The sequence below is a fragment of the Gossypium hirsutum genome, chromosome A08, assembly GCF_007990345.1.
Source record: "Gossypium hirsutum isolate 1008001.06 chromosome A08, Gossypium_hirsutum_v2.1, whole genome shotgun sequence".
Taxonomy (NCBI): Eukaryota; Viridiplantae; Streptophyta; class Magnoliopsida; order Malvales; family Malvaceae; genus Gossypium; species Gossypium hirsutum.
In genome coordinates this window covers 126,962,389-126,984,326 of record NC_053431.1, presented here as the reverse complement: position 1 = coordinate 126,984,326, position 21,938 = coordinate 126,962,389, and the positions used below count along the sequence as shown (strand labels likewise).

Sequence of the window (21,938 nt, the reverse complement as noted above, 5' to 3'; positions counted from 1 at the left end):
GATGATTGATATAATAGATTAATATTATTGATACATAAAAGAACATATCTTAAATCGGGATTGATTTGACACTCAATGTAAAAAATAAGAGAAGAAAATTTTTAAATTTTAATTCATAGATTTATAGCATTCAAAATTATTTTATTAAAAAAATCTAAATTACAAGAAAAAAAGAGGAAATAGAAGTTTCGATTAATATAGATAGTGCAAACAAATAAGGCTATACAATAATGATTTTAACAATCTAATGACTTAAATGAAAATTTTAAATACTTTAATGACTATTTAGTAATTTTTAAAATTAAATAATTAAAATATAAATTTACTAATAATTTATTGAGTTTTGTAGGATTTATCTTAAAATATTTTAAAATTTGGTGAGGTAGCACCGTCTTCTTTGGGTGAACTGTACCTTTCCTTTCTCTTCAATTCCTTTCTTTGAAATTCACTCTCTCCTATACAAATTTCCACCCTTCACTCTTCTCTTTTTTCATTCACTCTTTACTCTTCACAATGTCGGATAAAGTACCGTCGTCCAGCCCCATCGTCGCAGCTGCTGCCAAAGGCGGCACCGATGAACCACCACCCTCCACAACAGCCCCAGCAAACGGCGGCGCCAAAAAAACCCACCTTTACAAACCCACGTCACGCCCAACTTACCGTCCACAACCCCGTCACCGTAACCGTCGGCGGCGGAACTACTGTTGCTGCTTCTGTTGCTGGACCATCCTCATAATACTCATACTCATTCTTTTAGCCGCCATAACCGGCACCGTCCTTTACGTACTTTACCGCCCTCACCGCCCTTCTTTCAGCCTCGCTTCATTCCGCATCCACCGCCTGAACCTAACAACCAGCGCGGACTCCGCCTCTTCCCACCTCTCGACCCTTTTCAACTTAACCATTTCTTCCAAAAACCCGAGCGCTTACGTCTCTTTCTCTTACGACCCGTTCATCCTCTTGTGCATATCGAGCGACGGCGACGTGTTTTTAGGCAATGGAACGTTGCCGGCTTTCTTCAGTGGCAACAAAAGCGATACTACTTTCAGGGGAGTCGCGGTGGCGACGTCGAGCCACGTGGACGCCGAGACGATGAATGGGTTGAGACCGGAGCTGAGGAAGAAAAAGGGGTTCTTGTTGAAAGTTGAAATGGATACCCGAGTGATGGTGAAAATGGGTAGCTTAAAGAGCAAGAAAGTGGGGATTAGGGTTACTTGCGATGGAATTAAAGGGATTGTACCGAAAGGAAAGTCGCCGGCGGTGGCTAACGTTTTTGGAGCTAAGTGTGAGGTTGATCTAAGGATCAAAATATGGAGATGGACCTTTTAGAGTTTTATCTCAAAATCTTACAAAGACTTAAGCGCCTGAATCAGAATTGTTTAAAGGATGGAGTTAATCATAAATGGAAATTTAATCTTATATTAGGAATTAAATTATATTTAGTCTCTCAATTTAAAAATTTAATAAATTAGTCTTTTTTTTTACATTAGATTAAAAAGCAAACTTGTACGTTTATTGAAAAATTCGTTAATTTTTACTATTAAAAATTAATTCATATACATCAGAATGAAGTACATGTGGCACATTAAGTATAACTGGTTAATTATTTTATTAATCATACTAATTTTTAACTATAGAAATAGATTAATTTTTTAATAAAAAATTAATTTTCTTTTTAATCTAATACATATAGATCAATTTACTTATATTTTTTAAGTAAAAGAAACAAAATTCGTTTTAACTCTAAATACATCACCTTTTATTTGTAAAATAAGGGTTTTTCTTGACTTTGTTTTTCTAAATCTAATACTTCAAGATTTAATATATAATTTGGTATTTTTGTTTCACACCATTTTTAACGTGGTATCTGTATTATTTTTTCAGTCAAATTTGATATTTGTATTTGAAAAAAGTTATATATTTTGGTATCTAAAGGTAATTGTGTGAAATTTTTTTATGTTTAATTCGAGTTTTAGAGTTGATGAAAATATATAATTAACTTATAATATTAGCAATTAGCTTTCCTCAAATCAACTCTAAAACCTGAATCAAATCTCATCCATCAAATTGTATTCGACAAATTAAATGTAAAATTAAATAAATTCAAAATTAACACTAAATTTATTCTATTAATGAAATCATGAATAATTCAAACTCAATAATATTAACAATTAACTTTCATCAAATCAACCCTGAAATTTGAATTAAACATTAAAAAGTTAACATTCGTAACATTTGAGTACCAAAGTATAAAACTTTTGTCAAATATAAGTATTAAACTGAATAAAAATATAACATAGGTACCAAATTAAAAAATATATATATTAAACTTGAATACCAAATGATATATTGAGTCATTACTGTTGTTATCTAATTAATCAAATAATAAGTTTACCTATTAAAAATAAGAGGTGTTTACGACTCAACAACTATTTTATTTTGAATCGGATTTAATTTTATATTTTTTAACCATGAGCCATTTAGGTGGATCTAAGCGAGGTAAACTCGTATTTGAGTTTTAGTCTATAAATTTAAATTGTATTGGATTACAGGCAATTTTTAATTATTAGCAAATTTAAACTTGTTACCATAGTTGCCGATTAAATCTATAACTCGATTAGTATGTGTATTGTTGCCAATGCCAGAGGATATAAGTTCAAATGCGCTGAAGCGCTTTATGAATTAGGGAGGAGTTATGATTAATTTTACGTATTGTATAAAAAATAGATATTATTAATATTTATAATGATTTTTTTTTACGAAATAATTTTTGAGTATTCAGCTTGTATATATTTATTATTTATTGAAAACGAATCCTATCCTTGTGCTTTCACTTTTTAGTTTCACATGGTGATGTATTTATGAGCTGGATTTTGGGGTCCAGTGCCGCCCATTTTGTATCTGGCAAAACACAAACAATTTAGCTTTTAGACGTCCACCTAAATCAATGGGTTTGGCTTTGTGTCGTTCATCTAAATCTTTTTCATGGCTCTTTATTGTATCCCAAATTAAAAATATTCCAACTTGAAATCTATTTAGAATATCCAAAAATTTTAAAATTTAAATTACACTATATAAAACTAAATTGATTCGTATAATCTCGATTTAGGTAAAAATATTATGAAAGTAAATTTATATTTTGTCCTATCTACTCAAAAAATGAGTAAAATAGTTATTGTACATTAGATCAAAGAGCAAATTATTCATTCTATTAAAATTTTAATTTATTTCAACTATTAAAAGCTAGTCTTTGTATATCAACATGAGATACACGTGGGATGTCACGTGTCATTGTATAGTTATTTCGTCAGTGAAACTAGTTTTAACAATAGAAATAGATGAAAATTTAAAAAGAAAAAATAACTTTACTCTCTAATCTAATGTATAAGAATTAAATGAACAAAATATAATCTAACTTTTAACATAGAAGCGTACATAAAATTTTTACCCTTCAATTGGTTCCAATATAGACATCAAGTGATAGGGTAGTGTTTTGGGTTTAGGGTCCTCTCTACCAGTTTTCACTCATAGGGTATTGTTTTTCATTTGCTGTTCAACAATCTCATCCTTTTTTTCGTCATGGCATAGTATAGTTTTAGAGAAAGAATTTTAATTCGAATTATGGAAATAATATTATTGAAGGAGATAGTCATGAACTTGATAAAAGTAACATAGAGGCCTTGTATGTTAGATTAAATTTTATCTTCTTTACTAAAAAAATAAATAAATTAGTCCTTATACGTTAGATCAAATATCAAATTGGTCATTTTCATTAAAAATTTAATTTAGTCTTTTATTAAAAGCTGGCGTGACTAATAGAATAACTAGACAATTACATATAACGTGCCACTGACATACATGGACTAATTTTCAACATTAAAAATGGATGAAATTTTTAACAAAAAGATCAGTTTTCTCTTTGATATAACATACAAAGATTAATTTACCCTTTTTTACATAGAAAAAACAAAATGTAACCCAACTCTTAATATAAGATATTTGTGTTACTTTTGTCCTATAAACTTTAGAAGTATTAATATTTAAGATACATAAAATTGACAAAAACAACACCTTAGTTACATCCAAACAAAAAATGTAAGAGGAGCCATGCTTGCCAACTAAAGCATTGGTCCACATTCTATGCTGGCAATGGCCCTTTCAAGGGTCCACTTTCCCAATCAACTTGTCTCTTTGATGTAAAATAAATTGAAAAAGAAAAAAAAAACATTACCAAGGGTGGAAAACCAAAACCATGTTTGAATGAAACAACAAATTTACAGCCATTCAAGACAACAAACTTAATACTCAAATATATGGATGTCAACATGACAGACATAAAAATTTATGGCGATAATAATAATAATAATAAGCATATTCATAAAATAGTTGTCACCCATGTGTGTTGACAGCTTCCCACACCAAGTTCTTTGGAACAGCATTGGTAAGAACCCTAGCTTGTAATGCAGCTGATTTAAGTGTCTCAATTGTCATTGCATTAGCTTTCCAAAAAGAAGCACAATTGTAAGCCAAATTGTGTTTCTTACACAACTCCTTAACAAATGGTGAAATTGTCCGTAAATGGCACCTAGGCAACCTCGGGAACAAATGATGCTCAACTTGGAATTGCAACCCACCATAGAACCAATCCATCCAAGACGAACACAATATATTAAGCGTCCCGTCGGTTTGTTTCTCGAACCAATCATTCCCGTTCGGCGGGCCGACGTAAACACTCGACGAGAAATGGTTCAAACAGAACTGAACATGTTGGATACCGGTCACAGCAAAACTTACAACCACAAACATTACTCTTTCGTACCAATTAGGTAAGAGAGAGACAAGTAATGGATACCATGTCCAAAAAACAAGTATCCCAAAAATTTCTTGACCTTTGTTAGGGACTTTTCTTTTAGACAACAACAAGATGATAGATTGTGCAAATAGGTTGATCCTAGCAAAGCACATGACAGGGTAGAATGTCCAATGTTGGTAACTAACTAAAAGCCTTGTAAGAGAATCAAAGTTCAGTTTTCTACCATAAAATGCAGATGTGATTGAATTAAAGAACTTTGAAGATACCGTGAAGAAAGGCATGTGTTGAAGGTCTGGATCAAAATCTAAGCTGTTACAAGCAATATGGTGAGCATTATGTGTCCATTTCCACCATCCCATGCTGATCCCAGCAAGACAATTCCCTGTAAGAAGTTGAGCCAACCTGTTGAGGTTTTTATTAGACATGACAGTGTAATGTCCTGAATCATGTCCTATCCAACCACTTTGTATCCATAAAAACCCCATTAACCCACCACAACAGAGATGAACCCAAGTTTTGTCACAACATAAAACACCATAAACACAGATGAAAAACAGCAATGCTATGATGGTAAGTAAAATACATGTCCCATGTCCTTTCTTGTCAAAAAGACCCATCTTTGAGAACTCAACAGCTAGCTTTCTATAATCTTTGGATATATCAGAGACTAAGTAACCTTCAAGGTAATAACCAGTGAAGAACTTGTCGAGATATTGCCAAGCTATGCCGGGATGATAAGCTATGAAAGCATCGGTGGCGTCTTGACCGGCGAGGTTCAGTAATGGAAGTGGCCCACCAGGGTGGTGGTGACTCCATTGAGTTACATCATAGATCTTGCCTTGGATTGAGATCCAAAGATCATCTGGTTTTTTGTGGGTTTCAAGCTCTGTTTTGGAAATGTACCCCTTTGAATCCGCCATTGATGCTCCAATGAAATGAAAGCTAACAAAAAAAAAATACAAAAAGATATAATCTTTTTAGTGTGAAATGGAGAAAAGAAAGGGGGGTTTTCTTTTATGGGGTTTGAATGTGGTGGAGAATGGAAGGGAAGTGATATGAATTTATCATGATGTAGAGGAAAATAGGAGGTGGGGTTTATAGAGCTCACATGCAAAGCAAAAGCCAAAATAAAGAAGCGCCATGAAATTTGTTTAAACAAATAAAAAAAGAGGGTTAAAAAAAAATTGACACATCTATGGGCAATAAGAACATTGGAACTGTTATCAAAAGGATGAAATTGAATGAGGAAAAATAATGGATTTAGTCCCTCTACTTTTTTTAATTTAAAAATGTAAGTCTGATTGTTAAACGTTATTAATATTCTTTTGTTAAATTTAAGTTCATTTCAATGTTTTGTTTGTTACGTGAGTATTGAGTGAGTTTGTTTTTTTAATTTAAAAATGTCAGATCGACAAATTTAATAGAATAATTTTAATAGTGTTAACAATTAAACCTAAATTTTGAAATCTGAACAAAGACTAAATTCATGAAAAATAAAGGAGAGGGACTAAATGCTAAATGTATAAAGAATACAGAGATTTAAAGCCTATTTAACCTTTTTCAATTTAACAAAATGTTTTCGCGCAATATTTTATGTGGTTGCTTTTTTTTATATTTTTAAAATAAATTATCTAAAAGATAAAATGAAACTTATTTATATTTATTATAATAATTTGTATAGAAAAAAATTAAGTGTGTTTCTATTGAATTAAATGAAAACAATTGTATAACAAAATACTTTTTTTATTTAAATATGGGTGGTTTTCCTTTTAAATAAATTCTAAAAAAAGGAATGTAAATAAATAGGTTTTAACTATTTGAGATTTTATTGCTCAAAACTTACCCCTTTAATCAATATAAAATCTTGTTGACTTTAAAGAGGAAAATTTAAATACATCTATTTTATTATATGGTAGAAATAATGGTCCAATCACTTTAATTATCAAATAATTCAATGTTTGAATAGATCTAAACACAGAGAAACGTTATAATAAGCAAGGAATTACATGAAAAATCTTTCAAATTTTGCAAGTAATTAGTCTCGTAATTTAGTAATTTTTTTCTAATTTAGTCTCTGAATTTAGATTTTAATAAAGCATAATGATGCGGCACTTTAAAATTGTGTCGTGTCATTCATCACCTAATAAAATTGTCAAGTTTCGAAATAGACAAAATATCTCATGAATAAAGTGAGAAAAAGTTGTGATGGAGTAGATATTTATTCATCCCTAATAGAAAATTTCCAATTAATTTGACAGCTAAGATAGTTAACTTTGTGGTCCTCTAATTAATCTTTTCCTGTTGTTATGATTATTATTTATACTAAATTAGTCAAGATTGAAGTTTACATCATGAAAATATTGTTAGTTGGACGACAAGAAATGAAGTCAAACCTAACACAATCACAATTTTGTAGTAAAATATAACCACGTGATGTTAGCTTAGTCCTTCAAAAAAAAAAAAAGTTTTTCTTCATATAATTAATGTTATCATCTTCTAAATTATTTAAATATGTATTGATTTTTAAAGTGATTTGATTAGACACTAAATACCTATTAACATAACCAACACAATATAAATCAAATTACGTTGGACCTACCTATACCCTGTGTTTTGTGGATTCAAATCAAATAATTTTAGTTTATATTTAAATTTAATATATTTATAGGGAAGGATATTACGTGACGACAACATAATTTTTTTTATCATTACACAGAAATAAAATCTTTATTGTCTCTGTGCAACTAGTCTTCGCCCTTGATTACAATTGTTGGTCGATGTGCACCATCATCTTCGTTCATGTAGTGATAAAATTAATTACAGTTCTTAATACCTTTATTTTATTATGTTAAATGAAATTTGATTTATTTAAAAAAAAAAAAAAGGTAGCATATTCTCCCTCATATTCAACCTTTCAAAAACGAATATCCATATAATTTTGAAAGGTAGTTGAAGGATATAGTTTGGAATGTTAGATTAATTGAAAAAAGAGAAAGCAATGAAGCATGTGGTTGCTTTAGGTGCACAAAAGCTATAATATAGTCACATTCACCCCCCCCCTCCCCACTTAAGTTCTAAATCTACTTTATGTTATTAATTATTGATCTAATTTTGATAAAATATAGTCTTTATGATATGCAATTATAAGCATTAATTAATCACCATATATGAAAACGATATAAATCAAAATTATATATTAATTTTAATTAAATATATAATATGATATACAAATTTTGGTTTTGTGTGATTATATTTATAAATTTAAAATTCTATCATTTTTCACAAATTATTAATACAATAATAAGCTTAATAGTATTTGAAATTTATATTTTTTTTATACATGCACAAACAATATTTTTACCCACATGATTTATTTATTTATTTTTTCTAAATATACCCAACAGAAACAAAATTACATGTATATAATTTAATCAAAATCGACGTTTCATGTATATAATTGCATCAAATCAAATTTTTAGTATCACATTATATATTAAATTAAAGTTCATAAAAAATCCTAAGATTTATCTTATATATAAAATTATACTAATAGCCAACAAAATAAGGGAGCAATGGCTAAAGATATTTGTTGTTGGCAGTAGAAATGCTAATGAGCCAGGTGGTCCATCCCATGTTAGACTGAGTTCGGGTTCAGTATTTTCAATCTCAAGACAACTCGACCATTTATTATTATTATTTAAATAAATAAAAATATTTTTCTATTAATATTTAAATATTATTATTTTTTTAAACAGTGAAATGAACTATTTGGGTGGTCTGATCATGCCTAAGTTCAAACTTGAGTCGAAAGTCCTTTGGTATTTAAAAAATTAATTTTTCTATATAGATATTAAAAGTTAGAAATATTAAACAAATTCAAAAATATAAGTGGTAACAATAGCAATTATAAAATAGTCGTAAAAATGATCTAAACTCGAAATTATTTGTATTATTTAAGCCTTTTGTTCCTATAGGAACTCAATAGCACTTATAAACAAAGTTGAACAAGCTTATTTAAATGCCATTAGATAGACTTTTAAAAAGTGATGATGTCTCAGAAAGTCATGTTGAACATGCTAATACTCTATGTTTCAGTTGACTAAAACAAAACATCAGTTGTTGGTATAAAAGCTTATGTCTTAGTTCCACCTTTTTATATTTGTTGGATAGCTAAACTTGTTTTTAATTTCTACGATGATGCTATATATTATGTTCAAGAACAAACAAATTTTGACACTATTTTCTTTATCAAGAGACTCCAATACAATGAAGTTGAGAATTATAATTTATGTTATATAAATCTGAATAATTATAAATTCAACGTAATCAATCAATATTTAAAATCAACTTAATCATAAAAAAATCAAGTATTCAAACATCAAAATAAGTTAAAATAATAATATAAACTGACAATAACTTAAAATGATTTGAATTTGTAATAATCAAAATTTTCTCCAATAAAGCATAAAACTAAAAAAAGATTATAAAAAACACTGCAATATGCACACTTAAGCCATATCGAAACAAGCACATATCAGTATTCATCCATCATTTATACCTGAAATTAGGATTATCCATAAGTTCGCTTATGTGATAGTATAGTGTGTGTGGATGTGAAGTTGTATGACATAAAAAAACAACCTAAAAGCACTTGAAAAGTACATGGAAACAAACTCACTTCAATTATTTATAACCTTACTGCTCAATTCACTGTTTGTGAATTCCGCTGAGATTGCATTTATTCCAAGGCTCATGTAGTGTCGTCTCCTTGATATTTATTCATGCTTTAACATCCCCATCGAGGTTTTTCACTCCTTTCTTTTTATCTTCTCTTTTTCCCAACAATTAATAGTCTGATTCAACAAACTCAAACAACTTAAACCTAATAACACTTGGAACTTGAGGTTTATCGGAAAAAAATAGCCTCAAAATACCAAAACTCAAAAAAATAACAACATATTTTTGTTGAACTTGATCATAGTTTATTCTCGATACCTAAATTTGATCCCATCCTACTCCTGTCTTCAAAACCTGACAATCAGGTTGTTAAACTGAAGCTATGACACAGCATTAACTACTGTCTGCCGTGTTGGTAACAATTTAGTACCATGTCTTTGCCTTCTATTTAAGCTCATCTTCTTTGTCAGATTCCCCCCTTCCTCCCCCCCCCCAAATTTGATATACTCAGAGCCAGTAATTTTATGTACAAATTAAATCCAATTATCTATACTTAAATTACAAATCAGATTATATTTTAATTTATTTACTTAAAAAAATGAGTAAATTAGTCTTTAAATGTTAGATCAAAGAGTAAACTAGTCGTTTTATAAAAAATTCTATCTATTTCTACTATTAACACCTGTTTTATGTACATCAGTATGAAGTACATGTGACAGTCACATATCACTGTTCAATTATTTCGTCAACCAAATTAATTTTTAATAATATAAATAATTAATTTATATTTTAATTTAACATAAATAAACTACTATGGAATGAGTGATGTATTAAACCATACATGTGTATATGAGAAATTTTCATCTACAATGAGAAATTTTCGTGGCTCAAAAATACTCAATAATTGGCAAAAAGACCCCACTTTTAAATGACCCATACCACTCATTGACTGCTTAATTTTTATGTTTATCGATTTATATAATAATAATGAAAGGAAAAAACTCCAGATTTCAAGAAGCATTTAGAATGGAAAGCTTGATCATTACATGATTTTTAAAGCTATATATAAGAACAATAATAATTATATATAATATAATGTTTATATATATATATCATACCCAGAGAGCACCAACTTCAACGAGCTTTGAAACGAGGTGACCACTGAGGTGAAGAGCCACGAGGGATTCAAGGCCACCGATGCAGGTTCCACCAATAAACACGGTGGGGGAAGGGTGGTTCATGGAGGGGATGCCACCTTGAGTTGGAGATGACGACGGAGGAGGAGGGAGGGAAGCCATCTCACGGTCATCGAGTTCGATGACGGTAGGATGAACCCCGATGGTGACCAAGAGCTTTTTCATGACGTGACACATGCAACATGATGATCGGCTGAAGATGATGACAGGGTGCTCCGATATCAGTCTTTGGATTCGAATCTCCGTCGATTCCTCCTCGTCGATGGAGAGACAACTGCTGCCGCCACTTGTGGCTGTGACCGTCGTGGTGGTGGTGCTCATGGGGGTGGTGTTGGAGGAAGAGGAAGAGGAAGAGGAAGAAGGTGGTGATGGTTTTGGTAGTGGTGTGAAATCAAGGTGCACAACGTCACTTGACCAACTTCTTAGGCTTTGCATTGCCAATAGAGAAACAAAGTTAGCTTTATTCTTTTATGTATACTTATATATATATATATATATATAGGGAGCTGAATTAAAAATTTTCACAAGTTTGGGTATAATAAAAAAAATTGCAATTTCAATTTATATTACAAGCTAAGTTTTGAGGAATTTAATTAAAATTTTAAAAATTTTATAAGTTTATCAACTTTTTTCAAAAAAATAAAATTAAGGGCCTAATTAAATTTTTTAAAAAATATTGTGAAGTTAAAGAGAGTTTTTTTAATTTTAAAAAAAACCTAATAAATATTTTCCAAAAATTTTGAAGGAGCAAAATTAAAAATTTCAACAAATTTAAAAAAAATAAAAATTTTCAAAATATTTGAGAGGAGTCTTCAATTAGTATTTAAAAAATATATATAGAAATAAACATTACAATTCTGTCTATGAAATTAAAAATTTTCACATATATATATATATATATATAAATGAGAGTGATTGTGGTGATATGAAAAAGAAAAACAAAGTGGGGTGTGAGACTTAAATATAAACCAAGTGGGGCTTTAGGCTATTATAATTTGCTTACATCACAAAGTACTGAGGTACATACCTTCATTTAACTTCTTTTGGGATTCTTGGAAGTCGGGTAGATATTTTGGATCGGGTTAATTCGGTTCAATTTAATTTTAATTGGATTAACAATTAAAATAAGAAATATCACACATTATAGAAATTTTAATTTGGAACAGTATGCGAATGTATAAATATTTTAATATTAAAATTTACAAGTATAAATATAATTGTAAATTTGTGTTTCAACAATTAAACTAATATAACACGTAATTGGATAAAGAACTATACTATAATTAAATGAAAAATTCATTCACGACAACTACGCATAATATGAATGAAGACTCGTAAATGATTACATATATTCTTAAAATATTAAAATTTATATTAATGGTAATTGTAAAATTTAAAACGGAAGCCAATTGAGTTTTAACTCAATGGATATTGTTATTGCAGCAATAATAACGAGAACATGGGTTCAAAAGTGTTTTCAAGCACGTATTATTGTTGGATTTATGGGTTACAGGTTATGGATAATATTAGGAACGGTATAAAAAATCAAGGGTAAACTATCTCCAATGTTACTAAACTATTAGTAAGTTTATGTTTTAGTCACTCAACTTCTAAAGTTACAAAATGGTTAACAAACAATTTAAAAATTTTCATTTAAGTCACTAAACTATTTGAAAGCTTTTATTTAAGACACTAGACTATTAAGGATTTTTTTTTTAAGTTTGATTAGTGAGCTCCAAGTGACGATTTGACGATCGGTATAATAGGTTAATACCTATCGATGAGTAGAATAATATACCTTAGATCTAAGTCAATTTGACAATTAATGCCAATGATCGGAGAAAATTGTGTTTAGATTTTGATTTACAAATTCATAGCATTCAAAGTTGCTTTATGAAAAAATTGAACAGTAAAAGTGAATGGGAAATAAAAGTTTTTTATTGGTGCAGGCGATGTAAGCAAGGAATATCATACAACAATAATTTTAACAACTTAACGACTTAAATAAAAATTTAAATATTTAATAATTATTTTATAATTTTTTAAAGTTGAATGATGAAAATATAAAACAATTTAAAAAAAAAACAAATTTTGATGAATAGCTGGAACTTTTATTCAAAGAAACTAAAGTCCAAAAGACATACATGGCAAACATAAACTAGGAGGGTTTATATGTGTGGACCCACCATCATCAATTAGAAGGGTCTCCCATTAAAGGAACACCGTTGACGGTGGTAAATAAATATGATGTCCGCCATATGATGATATCTGAATAAGTAAAGCGAATTACATCGCAAGTGTTGTCCTTGTTACTAGGGGTCCCACTTAACCCTCTCTCCAATTCAATTATTCACAAGGTTTATTCCACATTGTCTGGAGTACTTCGGTCCGAAGAATGAGCTATTAAATATTTGATTAAATTAATAGTTAATATTTTTTAAATATTATTTTAATTTTAATTTTTTTATAATTTATTTAATTAAATCGAACTAACTAATTATGTCGAGAGTGGATGGTTTGATCACTAATCCAATTATGAAAACGTTGATTCTTCATCTTCATTTTTTAGGTCAAAATTTGTTATTAGACCTTATACTTTGAATGAGTTGTGAATTTAATATATGCACTTTAATTTGATCAATTTCAGTCTATGTAATATTCAAAATGATCAATTTTAGTCCTAACTAGATGGTAGTAGATACATTTGTTTGGCTAAACTTTTCTATAGTCTTATATTATACATAAAATTTTAGATTTAGTCCATGTTTTTCAATAAAATCATTCTTAATTTATATATTTTTCGAATTTTGAAACTTCGATCTTCATGCAATCGATTGTAATTAAATTTATTAACTGGTCTTTCTGTAAGTAATATGTGAAAATAATAAGTTAACATGGCATTACACATACAATAATATGTTTGTTGCATCTCATTTTAAAAATAGGAGAATGTAACTTAAAGGATTTAATATATAGCTACCATTTGGTTGGGACTAAAAATTTTAAATTTTGAAAAGAACAAGAATTGAAAATGATCAAATTAAAGGGCAAGTACTAAATATATAATTTACACGTAACGTATAAATTAATAGTAGAATTTAACCTTTTTTATATGTAATTAATAGTAAAATTTAACCTTTTTTATATGTAAAAAATATCATAGTTTATGGTATTATTTTTAGTTTGCAACCAAATTAATAAAATTAATTATTATAAATATTGAATTGAATAATTAATTCAATTTTAATTAATTAATTAATCGAGATAGATTTGAGAGAGAACCCGCATATTTATACAAAGTCAAACCTAAGACCTAAAAGTTACTAAAAGCGTTACAAGTATGGTTTCAAGAAGGTTTAATATTTGTTTAGGCCCCTATATTATTGTCAAATTCTCACTTTTGCTCTTATGTTATAGTGAAGTTTTCATTTTGGCTCTTTTACAATAGTAAACATGTTCGCGTTTGATTGGCTTAAATGGCCACGTGAGATTTTTAATAGAAATGATCAAGGGGTAACATGAATGATAAAATGAAAGTAGAGGAGACCAAGTGATAAAAAGGCCAAAGTGAAATTTCCGCTATAACATAGGGGCCAAAATATGTAAAAAGCTTTCAAGAACAATTACAAATGTGAATACAAATAATATATACCTGAATAATTATTATCATAAATAATCATTATAAAGTATTTAAGTCTAGGAAAGAACTTTACAATTATGAGAATTTTATCACAAAATTTAAGAAAATAATTCAAATTTTATTAAATAGAATCTTATAATAAATTATTATTTTATTGACTTTGAATTGTTTGGGTAATTCAAAGGCAAAATAAAGGGAGAAAAAGATTGGTTTCAGTTGAAAACCAAATCTTCAAAAGCAAAAACGATTAATGTGTAATTTGATATATGAGTTTTGACATTCTTTTTAATACAATATTTATGTTATTTTTATGGTCTAATCAATATGATATTTATATTTGACAAAAGTTATATATTTTGGTAACTTTTTAATATTTAATACGTGTTTTAAAATTGATTTGATGAAAATTCATAAGTAACTATTACAAATGGTAAAATTAAAACATAAAAATAAAATTTTGGGTGCAGCTAATGCTGTACTCTTAACGAAAGATTGTGAGTTTAAACTTTAAAAACGACATTGTTACATGAATCAAAAAATATAAAAAAAATCAATTAATATATGAAATAAATTAAAAAAATATATATAAAGACTAAAATTGACCAACTAAAGCAGTATAGACTAAAATTGATCAACTTGCAATGGCTAGATTCTAAAAAATCTATAATCGTTTGAACCGGATTAAAAAAGATACCAATTTAAAGAAAAAGTATTTGACCGATTGATATCAGAATCGAAAAGTTAAATAAAAATTCTTAAAATACTTATTTTTAATTAATATCTTAAATTTTTTATTTAATCGAATTAATTAAAGGTATGAGATTAATAAAATTTATTTAATGAATTGTAAAAGAAAAAAACTCAAGAGCGATTTCTTTAACATAATGAAATTGAGTTCGTTGACCGGTTGAAGGTGACACATCAGGGGGTCAGACAGTGGGACCTGATGATGTCATGATCTGAATCTTTGTCGCGGTTTGAAGGTTATGTCCCCTTCGGAAAACTATCAGATCAGATCCGTATACGTGGCAATAATAATCATGCTAGGGCAGTGATAATTGTTAGGTCGTTGAGTAATAATATTAAGGGTATTAAATTTTGATACACATTTGTGCAAGAATCTTTGATTCTTTTTTTTTTTAATTCCATTATCTAAATTATTGAAATGTTTGTATATATACACAGTTAAGTATTGAATGCATTGATAAATACAACATTAGTAGAAGAAGTAATCACGAGTTTTAAAAAGATTAGTCTTTATGGGTCGTAAGTTATTTTTAGTGTAAATTACATAAAAATTATTAAAAAGTTACAAAATGATTATTAAATTATTCTAAAGTTTTCATTCAAATCATTATATTGTTAAAAAAATAATCGTTATACGACCTTTTTTGTTCGTACTGTCTACATTTCTTTTCTCTTTTACAATTTAGTTTTTCCTTTTTTTCATAAAACAATTTTGAACATCACGAATTTACAAATCAAAATCGACATAGCTTTATTTTTCAATCTCTATCATTGATCGTTAGACTGACTTAGATCTAAAGTATGCTATTTTACTCATCGATGGGTATTGGTTCACCATATCAATCGTCAAATCGTCGCTTGCTAGCTAGACTTTTTTTTAAAAATAACTTAATAGCCCGTTGACTTCAACAGAAATTTTCTATTAGTTTAATGACTTAAATGAAAACTTTCGAATAGATCAGTGAATATTTTGTAATTTTTTGAAGTTAATTGACTAAAACGTAATCTTACATGTACTTTCTATGATACATTGTTACATTTTTACTCTTTTAAGAGTGTATATATATAAAAGTAAAATGGTAACTTTATAGAGTGAGTTGAGACTAATAATTGTCATAATCTCTCTATACAAATTATCCAAAAAAGAATCATTCTATATTATTCGGCATCTACTTTTTTTAAAAATCGCTTCATTCAATATATAAATTAATTCAAAATTTTATCGAAAATATTAAATTTTACCATTACTAAACAAAGATTCAAAGTCAACAAAATAATTTATTAGGCATACTAGTTTGTCAACATGGTTATTAGATCAACTAATGAACATGCTCCAATGCCCATTAACTCTTTAACTCAACTCAACTTACTCGAAAGATACCTACAAACCCCATTTATTACAAAATTAGATCTATAGGTAACATCCAAAGTTTGATTTTAAATTAGGGTAAAGTACAATAATCGTCACTAAATTGTTGATTTCGTTTTATTTCAATTCCTCAACTATTAACTTTTTTAAATTTAATTACTAACTTTTTAAGTATTAAACATTTTAAACTTTAGTTAAGTAATGAAAAGTTGACATAAACTTTTAAGAAAAATATTATTGGATTTAATTTTTGCGATATTAAATTGACTATAAACGTCTCTAATAAATAATAAAGCACATTTTGTATTTTTTTTCTATCAAATATAAATTTTTAAATTCAAAATAGCAGAAATCGATGGAAGAATTCGTTTAATAAATAATAATAAAGTAACATTTAGTCTTTGATTACGATTCTTTAAAAGAATTAATTTTTGAATTTTTTTATTCACATTAGTCTTAGAATATGGAAGCTTTTTTTTTTCTTTTCTAAACTGATTATTAAATTTAAATTTCATTAAAGTTTCATTACGTGACACTTTGATATTATGTTACATCATTACTTGAAAATTAAAAAAATACATAAAATATAAAAAAAAACACAAATAAAACTTTAAAATATAAAGAAATTGTGTGTGCGTGTTTTTTTTAAAGTTATTACAAAACGCAAACTCAGAGTATCACGTCATTATACATTAATAGAAGTTAAATTCAAAGACTAAATTAGAAAAAGGTAAATTACCAAATTTAGAGATTAACATAAACAAAAAAAAATTCAAGAAATAAGGTCGAAAAAATTATCAAGTTCTAAAACTAGATACTACTTTATTCCCCATTTTACATTATGTTTTGTTGTCACATATAATTTTTTAAATAGTAAAAAAACCGTGTCATCCGACATGTTGTCACTTAATGAATAATAATAGCATCAACGAAAAAAATAATTTGAAAAGACTTAATTAACTTTTAATTTTTTTATTAAGACTTTAATTAAATAATTATATGTTTACCAAAAAATTATTCAATTATTTATTTAGGATGACCCAAAAATCAAGTATAGTGCAAATAGTGGACCACCAAAAGTTGTGGAACCAACTTTTCCATTCATTGCCTTTTTCAATATTTTTTGGCAACTAATTAAAAGTTTTTTACTTTCTCAATATTAGCTTTTTAAAAATGATAATTAAATATTTTTTATATGTTTTTTTTAAGCACCAAAAAAGGATTCCTTTTCTTTTTAATAATTATCTTCAATTTTATGATTTGAAGTTGCTCCATGATGATGATGCCTAGAAATTACAAATATAATATTACTCTAAATTAATTTATTAGTAATATTACTCTTAGCTTCATGTCATAAACAGTTAGAAAATTACTTAATTAAATTTTAACAATTCTTTCTAATATAACACAATTATTTAGTAAAAGTAATGTTGAGCCTTTTATATTGAAAATTAGATTGTATTTATCCTTTCTACTTAAGAAATCGGTAAATTAGTCCCTATACATTAGATCAAAAAGTAAATTGGTATTTATGTTAAAAGTTTCATTCATTTCTACTTTTGAAAACTAGTCATTGTACGTCAGCACAAGAAACACATGTCATTATTTGGTTATTCTATCGGCTATGACAATTTTTAATAGTAGAGATTAATGAAATTTTTAACAAAAATGATCAGTTTGCTATTTCATCTAACACACAGAGACTAATTTACTCATTTTTAAGTAGAGAAAACAAAATGCAATACGACACATAGTACAAAAACCTCTATGGTATTTTTACCACAGTTGTCTTATATGTCAAATAAAAAAGTTATAATTGAAATGTTTGATAATAATCAAGTGAAAAAAATATTAATTAAAATAACTTCAACTTCTCCTTTCTCTATTTCTCACCCTAAGTGGTTAGTCATGGTTTTTATTTATTTATAATTTTTAACATTTTTTCTAAAAAAAAATTACAGTTTTCTTATAATTTGTTTATTTATACAATTTTTTTAATGTTGTATATAAAAAAATAATGTCACATCAGTCAATTTTTACTCATAAGATGTTATGTTAGTAAAAAATAATCGACTCATTAACTATTAATAACTACATCAGTAAGGTCAAAATTAAAGTTTAAAATTATTTAAATTTAAAATAATTTGAATAATTAATTCGAAATCATCCAAATGAAAGAATAAAAATAATTTGGGTTTGATTGATGGGTAATTGATGGTACGGGTTTGATTTTGGCGGATCGAGTTTCACATTATATCTTGTGTATGGCATAGTTCTCCTATGCATTTTAATTTAGTTCATTAATTTTTAAAAATTATTTTAATATAAAAATAAAAACCAATTTTAAATTAAATTCAACTCCAATATTTACGCTTTTTTAACTTGTAAATCAAACCGAGTTTAAAATAATGGAATCAAACATTACAACTCAAATCGGTTTTCAATTCTCAATGACATACTAATAACAATGAACAACAAGATGTTGGACTTTTCAATTAACATACAATCAAATCCCGTTTTAATTATACAAACAATCTCTCCTCTTTGAGCTTTTGTTCAATCCAGTCGGAGGACAGAGTGGTCGAGACATACGAACCGACGGGTCTGATCCGGCACAACTTTTTGAATCTCCGTTATCGAAACCAGCTGACCTCTTGAACTCCAACTCATCCATGGACTGTCTTTGGAATCCATGATTGCCACTTCTTTGTTTCGCCTTGGTAGACACCGTCATGGTCATGTAGTTCGGCCTACTATTGCCACTGTCCCCCGTTGCATCCGATGGCAAGACGGTGGTTCCGGAAACTGGTGTTGTAGAAGTGCATATTGACGATGAACCCGAGCTTTCGTCGAATCGAAATTCAGAACTTGGACTTGAAGATGATCGAGTAACTTGCCTAGTATGAGGAGGCGGCTTTGCGGATACCCTAGTGGTGACATTGTTCTTCCTCGCTTTCATTGAGCACGGTTCCGAACATCTTTCATTCTTTCCCGAGAGGGACTCTAAGCAAGTCTTCGAAGGGTCGGTACGTGTTGACTGTTCCATCAACCGCGTCTCCAATGGCCTGGCTACCATCCAACGTTCGAGCCAATTCCATCCCCAACTGTTCTTGTCAAACTCTTGGCTTATAAGACACGGAATCAAACCATTTGTTCGAGTAGTTGAACCCGGGACTGACTTCCATTGCTGTAAAAACACAAAGAACATCAATCATCTTCTGAAAATTAATATGAAAAAATCGCAAAAAAATTTATACCTTTTGAGCAAGTGAATAAGCAAGAGTCCTTTCTCTCTTGAAAGCCCCTTTTTCCCTCATATGTAGCTTTGTTTTAACATCCTCTAATGTCCCTTTGCTACCACACCAACCATCCTAAAAAAATAAATGTTCAATAACATTCATTAGTCAAAAGTAAAGATGTTCAAATCAGACCGGAGTGACCAGTCAGACAATTAGACCGGAACTTGTTAGACTGACTAAAAAATAAGTTGAACCAGTGGTTAAACTGATTCTTTTAAAAAAATTTTAATCGAACAAGTAGGCAATGGTCTAATCAGTTCGACCTCTGGTCGGGTTTTAAAAACATTGATTGAAAGTGATAATTTAATGAATGTTTCGGTTAATCGTCACCTCGGCTTGTTTCAAGACATCGTCCTTGCTACGATGACCATCAAGCATCTTCCGAACCGCTTGTCCTTCGATCGACATTCGAACACGACGAGCCCTGACTCGAGCTTGAACACGAACGAGAGCTTGCATGCATCGAAGCGTCACAGAGGCTTGTTTCCGAACTTGTCTACCTCGAACCAAAGCTTGTAGCCTCACAATTCCTTTTAAAGCCCTCAATGCTCTCCTTGCCTACATATAAAAATTCGCATTCAAACCCGAATCCGAGTAACAAGGGTGAAACTAGGAGGAGGAAGTGAGGGGCTTGGCCACCTCCAAAAACTGAAAAATTGTCCCTTTAGTCTCTTAAATATTTGTAAAGTTTTTAAGTTGATTTAACAGTAAAATTGTATTTCAGCCCCTACTAAATTTTAAAATTCAATTATACTCTCTCCAAAAACAAAAAGGTTATATTACTTTCGAAAATTGTAAAATTTTACATATTAATACAATGAAGAAATTATTAATTTCTCAAAAATTTATAATTCAAATGGGAGTAACATAACGACGGACTCTACCATTGGAAATAAAGTTTATTTTTTTCACATTCCATCACTTTGCCGGATACCAAACATGTAAAGGAAAAAAAAAAAAAAGACTTCAACTTTACCAAGAAGCCACGAAAAGCTGTTTGAATGCGAATGGCAGCCCATTCTTGCTTTAAAAAACTGAAATCTTTATAAGGAGCTCGAACAATGGCGGCCATGGCAGCAATGAAAGAATCAGAGCTTTGAGAATCTGATCTAAACTTTCTCCATAGCTTCCATTTCTTGTTGCTATTCACTTTCTCCTACATAAACACACAAAAAGGAAAGAGCTTTAAATCTTTAAAATGTATATAAATATTTTTACGGTGGAATAACATAGAAAACCCAGAGCTTACTTGGTGTTGTTTTTGGGTTTTTTTGAGACCAATAAGAGATATTACCCATTTCCCTGAAGCACCCATCGACACAGTTCAAAAAAGCATCTCAAGGAAGCAAAAAAAGGGCAAAGCTTTTGTGTAAAAATATAATGAAGAAGTTCAAGAGAGAAAGGTGGTTTTACAAGGTCCGGTTTGAGTGTTTTGAAATTCAAACTAAACCATTGTTTCAAGTTTGGTTTTTGGGTTAATATAACTCATATTCCCTAAATTTGATAATTATATTGATTTTGGTACTTGTACTTTTTTGCCCGTTTTGATACCTGAATTTCGTAACTAAATCTATTTTAGTCCTTTAACTTGAATTTCATCATATTTTGATAACGTGACATTTTAATATTATGTCATATCAACATTCATTTTTTTTAATTTTTAAATAATGATATGGTATAATTATATTGAGTACATCATCAAATTTTTATATTTGTTAAGTTCAATGATTAAAATAAACTTAATTGTCAAGGTTAAGTATCAAAGTAGGAGTAACATCTAAGGTGAGGTTTTATTATAATTAGACCTATGAGATATTTTTTAAATCAGTAGTTGGGGTTAAAAGATAGAAACAAAGAGATTGTAACTGTTTGATCAAGCCCCGTAAAAAAATTTAAAATTTGTGTTGGTGACGTGATACTTGTTAAATCAGTTATCGAAGATGTTGCTTTTCTCTAGAAATCAATTTCTCTCTTTAGTGTTGAAACTAGTTGAATTAATTAAAAGGTAAATTCATATTTTTCAATATAAATATGGTAAACAATGGATTGATGATTCTTTTGTTATTATTATTATTATTATTATTATTTAAATAGTTGATTTAAAAAGATACTATTATTATGACCATCTTTAATTAGATGCCACCAAAATAAATTAAAAAAAGTATGGGACCAAAATAGAACTAATTTCAAAATTCAA

At 28.8% G+C, this 21,938-nt stretch overlaps 4 protein-coding genes across 4 annotated transcripts; 1 reads left to right on the top strand and 3 right to left on the bottom strand.

Moving 5' to 3' along the window:
- The first annotated feature begins 197 nt into the window (after positions 1-197).
- LOC121204796 (NDR1/HIN1-like protein 6) lies at positions 198-1,506 on the top strand. Its single transcript, XM_041075341.1, has one exon. The coding sequence runs from the start codon at positions 514-516 to the stop codon at positions 1,327-1,329; it is 816 nt and encodes a 271-aa protein (XP_040931275.1). The 5' UTR covers positions 198-513; the 3' UTR covers positions 1,330-1,506.
- Positions 1,507-4,237: 2,731 nt separating this feature from the next.
- LOC121204795 (delta(8)-fatty-acid desaturase 2) lies at positions 4,238-5,957 on the bottom strand. The gene has a single exon (XM_041075340.1). It carries the CDS (start codon positions 5,731-5,733, stop codon positions 4,390-4,392), a length of 1,344 nt encoding a protein of 447 aa, XP_040931274.1. The 5' UTR covers positions 5,734-5,957; the 3' UTR covers positions 4,238-4,389.
- Positions 5,958-9,284: 3,327 nt separating this feature from the next.
- On the bottom strand, positions 9,285-11,164 carry LOC121204794 (glutaredoxin-C6). Its single transcript, XM_041075339.1, has one exon. It carries the CDS (start codon positions 11,119-11,121, stop codon positions 10,603-10,605), a length of 519 nt encoding a protein of 172 aa, XP_040931273.1. The 5' UTR covers positions 11,122-11,164; the 3' UTR covers positions 9,285-10,602.
- Positions 11,165-18,904: 7,740 nt separating this feature from the next.
- LOC107932816 (protein IQ-DOMAIN 1) lies at positions 18,905-21,224 on the bottom strand. Its single transcript, XM_016864917.2, has 5 exons — positions 20,991-21,224; positions 20,718-20,897; positions 20,072-20,299; positions 19,700-19,813; positions 18,905-19,629 (listed from the first exon to the last, which is right to left on the bottom strand). The coding sequence occupies exons 1-5, from the start codon at positions 21,054-21,056 to the stop codon at positions 18,961-18,963; spliced, it is 1,257 nt and encodes a 418-aa protein (XP_016720406.2). The 5' UTR covers positions 21,057-21,224; the 3' UTR covers positions 18,905-18,960.
- Between the last annotated feature and the right edge of the window lie 714 nt (positions 21,225-21,938).

Excerpts from the sequence above, each read along its gene's own strand:
- LOC121204796 (XM_041075341.1), top strand. The coding sequence starts at position 514 with ATGTCGGATAAAGTACCGTCGTCCAGCCCCATCGTCGCAGCTGCTGCC.
- LOC121204795 (XM_041075340.1), bottom strand. The coding sequence starts at position 5,733 with ATGGCGGATTCAAAGGGGTACATTTCCAAAACAGAGCTTGAAACCCAC.
- LOC121204794 (XM_041075339.1), bottom strand. The coding sequence starts at position 11,121 with ATGCAAAGCCTAAGAAGTTGGTCAAGTGACGTTGTGCACCTTGATTTC.
- LOC107932816 (XM_016864917.2), bottom strand. The coding sequence starts at position 21,056 with ATGGGTGCTTCAGGGAAATGGGTAATATCTCTTATTGGTCTCAAAAAA. Across the intron at positions 20,898-20,990 it reads AAACCCAAAAACAACACCAA|GAGAAAGTGAATAGCAACAA; the intron begins GTAAGCTCTGGG and ends GTGTTTATGTAG. Across the intron at positions 19,814-20,071 it reads ATGTCTTGAAACAAGCCGAG|GATGGTTGGTGTGGTAGCAA; the intron begins GTGACGATTAAC and ends TTATTTTTTTAG.